Source organism: Microchirus variegatus, assembly GCF_963457635.1.
Source record: "Microchirus variegatus genome assembly, chromosome: 6".
Taxonomy (NCBI): domain Eukaryota; kingdom Metazoa; phylum Chordata; class Actinopteri; order Pleuronectiformes; family Soleidae; genus Microchirus; species Microchirus variegatus.
In genome coordinates, this window is record NC_139807.1 from 33,381,369 (window position 1) to 33,391,572 (window position 10,204).

Below are 10,204 nucleotides of genomic sequence, written 5' to 3' on the forward strand. Positions count from 1 at the left end.
ATTATTATTATTTATTTACAGGGCAGGCCCAAGCCTCCATGGGGCCCTACGCAAAATGTGATTTTGGGGCCCTACGCAAAATGTGATTTTGGGGCCCTCTGTTACTGCCAATAATTATGATTATTGATAATTCACAACACCTACTATACTAAAGGTATTCTATTTATTCTACTCAGACACCAGATTTGCAAACTTACAGAAAAACATTTCAATTAATGTTTGGCAAACACGGCCAATCCCCCTACTGGCGACACAGAGAATCAACACATAAAACCTGACGGTTTAAAAATAAAATATTAAGATATTAAGGTCTGAAAATCTAAAAATGTGCACAATCTTTTGGGGGGGGGATTACATAAAAACATAGCATTGAATAAAATAAACAAATAAATATCAAACAAATACTTAAATAATAATGTAACTAAACAGAGGCACCCGGAACAAGGTAATAAAAATGGTTTATAAATAAAATCTAAAGTTAAATAATCACATTTGACAACTATGTAAAAACTGTGAAAAAAGCTTTGGTAAAAATGGGGAGAAAAATTCAAAATAAACAACAGCAATACAAACTTTTACCTTTTTTTTTTAGTTAATTGCTCTTGGGGGCCCTCTAGTGGTCATCATCATCATGAAAAAAGCTTCAAACCGATTATCGATTATCAAAATAGTTGACGATCAATTTAGTAATCGATTAATAATCGATTCAGCTCTGAAATAAAGTACAATTTCCCAGGCAAACACGTTTCGACGTAAATAACAGAGCAGCAAAAGATACGTTAAATTTAATTATAGTTAAGAAGAGACGGAGACAAGAAATATTTAGACTAGATTTTTTGGCATACTTGTTATTTGTCTTTTTAAGGGATGAAAAGAATAATTTAAACTCATGAATGAAACAAGAAAAAGAAGGTTTAGAGTTCCTCCATTTTGCACAATGGATATGATATTTACCCAAGAGTTTAACAACATTAATAGTGTCAGAAACAGCCACGGTTAGATGATGTAAATAAAAGACAATATCATATCATTTAAGAGGCAGTACATTTTTTTAATTTAAAAAGCAATCACACAAAAATCACCAAAAAACACCAAATCTTTTCTTAACAAATTCTGCCACTGGATCAATTTTGTTTATAACTTTAAAGTGTTTTTCTTTAACTTTAGGTGAAATAGGCCATTTGGAGTGTGCGTTGTCTAATGTGTTTGCTTTCCGTTGCTGGACATTTATTTTGAAACGCGTATGCCTCACCGGAAACGTTAAACTACATCTTTGCCGCACGCTTCATCGCGAGCGTGACCGCGTGAGCTGCGTACGTTACGTTCACGTCCGGGTTGAAACATAAATCACAGGTTGTCGATTTTTTTGGAAGTGGAGCGATGACTGAGGCGAATGTTGTGTTTTAATAAACGTGACGCTTCCGCAGTTCTTTAACAAACTGAAAAGAGTGAATTATACGCTGTTTGTTTGTATAACTTCATTGAAATAAACTTTACGTGTACACGCAGAGTCGTATGTTGTCATCATTTAGATCGGGGAGTGGTAGAAGTCAACGGTCACGGTACCGAGACGAGTGGGCGTGGCACATCACAGGTGTGCGACGGGAGAAGGAAACAGGAAACAGGAAGTAGAGGAAATATAAGAAGGTGGACTGTTGTTGCTGTTGTTGTTGTTGTTGCTTCCTCGACGTAGACGAAAACACGAGCTCTAAAAGTAGGAAAAAACAGATATTTATTCATCAGAAACTATTTTACTTTTGCGTTAAAAGCATTTTTTTCGTGAAGATCGTGAATTGCGTGTAAAACGTGTTGGTTCCCACGCGCTGAAACAAAGATAATCAGTGGATCTGATCTCTGAATAGAAAAGTTATATTCTTTAACAGTCTTTAACAAACAACATGCAGCTGTGGAGAGAGGGGTTTCAATGTTCTTACTGCGTTATGGGATGTTTTTGACCTGAGTGGTAAATGCATGAGCACAATTATTGTTTAGAATTGTTTAAAAGATTGAGAGAGTACACTGGAATCAGTAGAAATTCAAGATTATGGTTTTGTATGTAGTTTTAATTTGACAGACAGTGTCAAATAGTGTTGTTTTTCCCATCTGTAGACTCTTAAACCTAGTTTTACTCTCATGATCATAATTATAATATGTATGTGGATTTATTTTGATTTTATGGCGGTAGAATTGTTCAAAAAATAGTCAATAAGTGGGTTCTTCAATGTTAATGTGTGCTTTGACTGTGCAATAACACTCTAAAGCACATTTTTGTGGCCCGTGAGTGGTTAATTGATCTTAAAATTCTGTTAAAACTAATTAGTTTGTTAAGAAACACCATCGCGTACTAGTTACATCTATAATGCATCTTATTTGTAACTTGAATAAGTCATAAATACAGAAAGTTATTATAGCAATATGTTACGGAGTAGTTACCTTTATTTTACATTATATTTGGTTACATTTAGTCTGTATGACAGTTATCTGGCCCTTTCAGGGTAACCATGAAAATGAGTTTGACACCACTGCTCTAAAGGAATATAAGACAAAAAACAGATTTGGATATGCATAAAAACAAAAATGTGTGAGTTGTGGACTTTTTGTGTGTGTTTTTGGAGTCCATGTCCCACTGGCCTGCATGTTTCTGAGGTTTCCCTGCTCTCACACACCTGATTCACATAAATGGGTCATTTCCAGGCTTTCTGCAGAGCTGAATATATGAATCAGACATCTTGTTTAATCTTATTTTGAGCACTGTAGAGAAACCCCTTATCTCTGGACCTTTAGCAGTCATTCATCTTCATAAACCATCCATCGTGCTGTTTGCTGTCCACAGTTGCAGATCGATATATATATAAGCCAAATATCTACTCTATTTATTACGTCTGTAACTGGATTCATGTTCCTTCATTCATTCATTCAGAAGATGCCAGAGAGAGGAAGACACCACCACAGGAGCGACGAGTACGCAGAGAACAAGAGCAGAGACCGAGACTATTCACCTCACGGAGGAGGCCACGCTTCGTACGACGGCAGAGGACGAAACCAGAGGCCGAGAGACGTGGACGCAAGAGGCTCTGCTGGAGACGGGAGAGTCCAACAATACAATCAGAGGGAGCTGACGAGTGCCTCTCACAGGGAGCCGGCTGATTACAGAGACCACAGACGTGAACATGAAGGACCCTCCAGTCTGTAAGGAACTTTATCCTCTCTGTGAACGAGGCCCGGCACTCGCTGACCTGGTGTCGCAGCGCTGTGTGATGTAAAATGTAAAGAGTAAATTCTGTCTCTTAAAGGTCCAGAGAGACACCGGTGCACCGCGCCGAGCAGGACGACGACTATTATGTGCAACAACAACAACAACACAGACAGACTCTTTACAACCTGAGGTACATCTTAACAAGCAGAGGCAAGTATGTTTTATTTGTTAGTGTCCAACACTCGCTGTCTGACTCAGGCGTGCCGGCACGGTGTATTTTGTAGGCTCTGAGCCGCCTTACTAAAGTATTACTAAAGTGCGACGTTGGCAACGTTTCTGAAAAAGAACAGCGCTAGTTTTTTCGTAATGATTGCAGCTCTACATCTTAACTCAGTGATGTGTTGACGTTGTGTTTGCGCAGGTCTGTGTCAGCTCATGGAGGCGTTTGTGAACCTGCTGATCATCATCTGTGCCGGAGTGCCTTACAGCAACAACGGGGGCTACCGTGACCTGGCCAGCCTCGGCGGCGTCTACTATTATCACTTCGGTGGAGCCAACGCGTTCACGGGAGCCGACGCACAGCGAGTGAAGGAGCTGGACCGGCTCTTCCATCAGCTCAAACGGCCGCCGTACGTCTTCGCCATGGCCTGTGGGGGGATTTTGATGAGCTACGCCTTTGTCATGCTCGGCCTGGGGGTTTTCCGCGTGCCGTACCGCGTCCCTCCCGTGCTGCTGGGCGAGGCTCTGCTCAACTTCCTGATCGGCCTGGGTTACATCCCCGCTCTGGCCTTCTACTTCATTAAGCTGCAGGAAACCTACAACAATCCCATCTGCACAGAGAGAGAGGAGATGTACAAGAGCAAAGGGCACAAGGGCTTCGAGTGTCGCGTTCACGGGGCCGACATCGCAGGAGGCCTCTTTGGGGCCACGGCCGTGTTCGTCTTCATCTTTGGTGCAGTGTTGGCCGTCAGAGCGTTCAGGTCGGTGCGTGAGAGGAAGAAGCAAAAAACAAACCAGGACAATCGTTTCTAGGCCAAAGTGAACATGTTTTTATAGCTGTTGTTATTTTGTATTAACTCTTGTTTACTCTGATTAGTGAATTAACATATTTTTACCTCCGCCAAGGAGTTTGTTTGTCTGTTTTTCTGTTAGTTAGCAACATAACTCGAAAAGTCACAGACGGATTTGGATAACATTTTCAGGAAATGTCCGCAACGGGACCAGAAACAAGTGAATTCATTTTGGGCGTGATCCGTAGACGCGATCACTGGTTATAACACTCGCTGTCTGACCCATGCGTGCCGGCACGGTGTATTTTGTAGGCAGAGGCGAAGGTCTGCGCTCTCCGAGTGCTTTTCTAGTTTAAAGATGAATTTTTTGGTATATTTAAAGGTGCATTATGTAATAAATCTAAATCAACTGGCCATAAAATCCTCCTAATATGTCACAGAGACTCAGGAATAATGTTCATATAACAAACTGAACTCACCAACAACAACAGTACAGACAAAATATCCACATTAAAAAATTTTTTGGCAGACTGCAAATCATGTTTTGGCGTCATGTGGCGCCACCTACAGCCGTCTACCAATCATTGCAGTCAGTAGAGTCTCAGCTGCTGAGCAACCACGGGTTGCCAGTTACGTCAGAAAACGAAACCTAAAAGACTTTGAACGTAGTAACCGTTTTTGGCCACATTCTTACATATGGTGCCTTTAAATGGGCTATGTTTAAGTTTAAAACAGGCACTCCAATCTAAACGAATAAAAGATTAGTTATTTCCTTGAGGTCACCGTGTAGTTTGGTAGTTTGAGGATCCTGCACAAACCACGATGGATCTACGAGGAGCTAAACTTCATCTTTCCCACCACAAAAACAACATCTGTACCTGTTTCTCCTGCATTTCTCATCCAAACAATGTCGGTCGGCAGCGCACACACTGGTGCCCTGAGTGAGATAAGATAAACAGACACGTGTTACATACAGCAGCCCCTTTAACCGTTATTCTAAAGCTGCTTTTATACTCTTTTTACGCTTCAATTAACGTTTTTACATTGAATTTTGTTACGTTTTTCATCGTTGCCTCTCGTCTAGTTTACAGATTATTATACACAAGTCGTTTTTCATGACATACAGTATATTTGCAAATGTTATTGTTCATTAAAAAGTGTTGTACAATTGCTTTGTGTTTACTTTTAGAATAGTTATTACATCACTTATAAGTCTACAGGTGTTAGCATACAGTCAGGAAAACGTCACATGACACAAGAGTTTGTCCTATGATTTTTGGATTTTATATTTTGTATGCTTTTCAAAGTTTTTATAACATTAAATATTAAAATATTCTTCAAGAATAAATATAATTTCTTGTCACTGCAGCTTTTTACATTTTTAATACAGATGTAATTCAAAATTCTACCAATAGATGGCATAATATGGCACAACATTCTTGAGCACAGTATTAGTATACAGTATACTATTATATAGTATATACAGTAAAGTATATATTATAGTGTGCTGAAGAATGATGTCAGCATTTTGACGAGCATTAAATAATAAACTTATTAAATTTAAGATTATTGACAAAATAATGGGTCAACATCACGTCTCATACTGACGAGAAAGTGTCATTTTAAAGATATTTATTGGTATGAAATCATCATGAAATAATGAGCAAAATGGACAAAAGGAAAACTCACAGTAAAAACTTTTATTGCTACGTGGCTAAGAATTAATTTAAAAACAGCTCGTCTGCTTAAAACTAACAAAAGCAGCATTTTCAAATAAAAAAAACGACAACTTTTCACTCTCTAAGGTCGTGTTTAGTCCTTAATCATAAATCCTGTAAATAAAACCAAAACTTTAGATGATCTACAAATCACATTTTGTGTGTGTTTTTAATGCCGACTTAACATTTAGGGCATGCTTTCAACAGTGAATACATTTATTATAGTCAGTACCTTTGAAATAAAGGGACAGTTCTCTTCAGAATCCTGGTCACTTCAGAATCTCTGCAGCGGAAGAAGAAGGAAATATAGATCTGCACGAACACGAGCACATACAAAAATAAACAGCTTCAGCTTCAGCTTCTTCTTCTTCTTCTTGGCATCGAGAAATTAAAAATATTCAAGCATTTCTAGAAAATAACGTACAGGAAATCAAACGATGGCTACTTTGGTCACGTGATTAACAACTGGAGCGTCTTCACACACACAAACACACACACACACACACACACACACACACATGCATGCATACACTGACAGGACGTGTGCGCGTCGTTTTACATTCACACAAAGACATTTTTGCGACACACACACACGGTTGTCGTACACGGAGCTGAAGCTTTTCTGTGAGGAATTAAAGGGAATAAATCAGGTCAATGCATTCTACCCTGTCTGCGTGTGTGTGTGTGTGTGTTCTTGTACTTGCGGCATACTGAGGACCAGTGAGGGGTTTTTAACCAACAAAGTGAGGACATTTTTACAAAGTGAGGACGGTCCTCACTTTGTTTTCATTGAAATCACTTCCTTAGGCTCTGTTTTTAACACAGATCCTCAATTTGGTACAAAAACCCCTTTTTCCAGTCCTGGTGTTTCACACACTTTTTGCTCTGGGGCTCCACCTGCAGACATTTTATGGTACTGCACCCAGTAGTTCTTTATAGATGTCATTCATGAAGTAGATATTTGTAATTGTGTTGATTTATAAAGTGGAAATGCTGGTCCTCAGTAAGCAGCAAGTATAAGAATGTGTGTGTGTTCTTGTACTTGCGGCATACTGAGGACCAGTGAGGGTTTTTGATCAACAAAGTGAGGACATTTTGGCCGGTCCTCACTTTGTTTTCATTCAAATCACTTCCTGTTTTAAACACAGATCCTCAATTTGGTACAAAAACCCCTTTTTCCAGCCCTGGTGTTTCACACCCTTTTTGCGCTGGGGCTCCACCTGCAGACATTTTATGGTACTGCACCCAGTAGTTCTTCATAGATGTCATTCATGAAGTAGATATTTGTAATTGTGTTGATTTATAAAGTGGAAATGCTGGTCCTCACTTTGTCAGCAAGTACAAGCAGGGGCAGGGGTCTCAAACTCGCGGCCCGGGGGCCACATGCAGCCCGCCAGTCAATGTCCTGCGGCCCTACACTTATAATGAAATGATTAAATTCAACATTTAATGACATATAATCCTGTCTCGTGTTTTAATTATAATCATCTACATGTATTTTTTGATTTAATGTTTTAATTCTGTTTTATTTCTGTCTGTTTTTGTTATTTACAGATTCATTTTGCGTCATAATTGGGGGGGTTTTTGGTCGTGAACTATTACAAAACAAACACTTTTACTTTGAAATGGTGTGCGACGTCATCCTAAATATTTGTAATTACAACATCACGATGGATTATCAAGATATAATTTTCAAAGAAGTCGTGCCTTTACCTTCTCTTCAAAAGTCAACATTTCTATATATATATTGTTATTTTTGTATTAACTCTGGTTTACTCTGATTAGTGAATTAGCATAGCATATTAGCATATTAATGATTAAATTCAACATTTAATGACATATAAGCCTGTCCAGTGTTTTAATTACAATTGTCTACATGTATTTTTGATTTACTGTTTTATTTCTGTCTCTTTTTGTTATAAACAGGTTCATTTTGCGTCATAAATGGGGTTTTTTTGGTCGTGAACTATATCAAAACAAACACTTTTACTTTGAAATGGTGGAATTTCATCCTAAATATTTGTAATTACAACATCACGATGGATTATCAAGATATAATGTTTTCATTTCTAATCACTAAACCTGGCCCCTCCTGACCAGACTAGAAGTTCACTGGCCCCCGGGTCATTTTGAGTTTGAGGCCCCTGGTCTAGACTGAAACAGGAGACAGAACAGAATAAATCTAGAGCATTTCATCAAAAAAAAAGACCAAAAACAAAGTGTGTGAGACAGTTAATGTCTGACTGAGCAAAACTGGGCCTGGAATTACAAAAACTACACAGAAAATCACTCACACGGTCATAAAAAAGCAACACACACACACACTTTTCAAGGTACACGATTATGTCACACATGACGACATCAGCGTGGACGTTCACACACATAATTCACACACAGGAGTTTCTAATACACACTTTGTGTTTCTGTGTTTACAGTTTGCATATTCGTTTTTTCCTCCCAAACTCCTCAAACTCCCACTAAACGTTAGAATTCTTCACAATCATTTTGTCTTACAGCTCCTCTAGCTCCCCCTGTGGCCGCCTGGTGCACCTGCAGTGGTCAACAGTCTTTAAAGTCTTTTTAAGTGAACATTAAAAACCTGCACAGGAATGCATCAGATCAATAAAGTCACTGGAAATGATTGACTTTAAATGAGCATAAAAAGGATGTGATTGTTGTGAATTTATTTTCTCACATTTCTCATTATTTTGGAGCCAACGTTCATTTGTTCATTGATGTCAGAAGGTTATTATTCAGTTTAGAGCTGAAACAATACCTCGATTGATCAATATTTAAATTAATCGTCTACTATTTTAATAATCAAAGCTTTTTTTCACGATGAAAACAAGTTTTCTGATTATTTCAGCTTCTTAAATGTGAATATTTGCTTCATAAAACAAAGAAATCACCAAAAATCTAAATCATTCGACATTTCCAGGTTTGACAAACACCGATCAACCAACAGACGAATCGATCATATTAAAATAACGGTTCGTTATTACGGCTCTAATTCAGTTCACACAATGTTCTAAGCAAACATCAAGCCTGAATATTAATAATGGTGAAAACAGGGGCCCATAGTTAGAAAAGCAACAAAGAAAAAAGTGCTTTTTGTGATGCTGATGTCCAAAGATGTATTTATTAAAATGGTAAATAAGAACATAAAGGGACCGTGGCGTCGCTTTCTTTGTGTTCTCTTCATTTGAATGGCTGTGTATTCTCAGACAGGAGGTGATATGTTACCATAACGCCGATCAATAATTAAACTCAAATATAGATAGAACTCTGAAAAAGAAACTATTTATAAGTACAAAGTGCTTCTTTTTTTTAACAGTGTTTGCTCCCTTCAAGAGACAAAATCAACACAAGCTTCAGACTCACGCGTGGTTTTAAGGCTTCGTCAGCGACAGAAATCACAAAGTGAACAGAACAAAGGGCTTCTCAGACGCAAAAAAACACTGAGCGGAGACATTTTAAGGCTTAAAGGGAACAGTGACGCGTGGAGCTGTGTGCGTCGGCCGTGGATGAACACCGTGAAATCAACGACGCCAGCGATTCAACCGACTCTAAACTCCTTCAGCCTCACTTTACTCTTTTGGCACAAGGAGACGTTCATGAGACGACATCGTGAGGAAACAACCTTCACCAGAGCTGCTTTATATTTAACAACTCTGAATTTAAACACATGAACTGGTTATAACTCATTATAACAAACTGTTGCTCTGTCCACAGAACACGTGTCTGAGGAGGAGGACGTGATAATCTCCACTGATAGACATTTTCTTTATAATCCCAACTTTTGTGCATTTGGATTCTGTCGATAATGAGAGAAAAATAACACACGTTAAATATCACAGCGCTGCAAAATGTGTGAGCGCTGCAAAATATAACTGAGGTTAACGGGTCACAGGTATGTCTGTATGTTTGGATAGAAACTCTGGAGTTTGTGTATATATATATCTATATACACATATAGATATATATATATATATATATGTATATATACATATATATATGTAAATATATATGTAATATTGTGACACCAACCGTTAAAAAAGAGAAAAACTGTATATATACATATATGTATGTGTATATACACATACATATATGTGTATATACACATAAACATACATACATACATACATACATGTATATATACATATAAATACATACATATATGTATATATACATATACAAACATACATATATACATATATGAATATATACATATATGTATATATGTATGTATATATATACGTATATACATATACATATACGTA

At 38.0% G+C, this 10,204-nt stretch overlaps 1 protein-coding gene across 1 annotated transcript; it reads left to right on the forward strand.

Annotated features, from left to right (window-relative positions):
- Positions 1–1,633: 1,633 nt before the first annotated feature.
- marveld3 (MARVEL domain containing 3) lies at positions 1,634–4,228 on the forward strand (the record flags this gene model as incomplete). Its single annotated transcript, XM_083890880.1, has 4 exons — positions 1,634–1,714; positions 2,921–3,189; positions 3,294–3,406; positions 3,618–4,228. Exons 2-4 carry the CDS (start codon positions 2,924–2,926, stop codon positions 4,226–4,228), a joined length of 990 nt encoding a protein of 329 aa, XP_083747006.1. The 5' UTR covers positions 1,634–1,714; positions 2,921–2,923.
- Between the last annotated feature and the right edge of the window lie 5,976 nt (positions 4,229–10,204).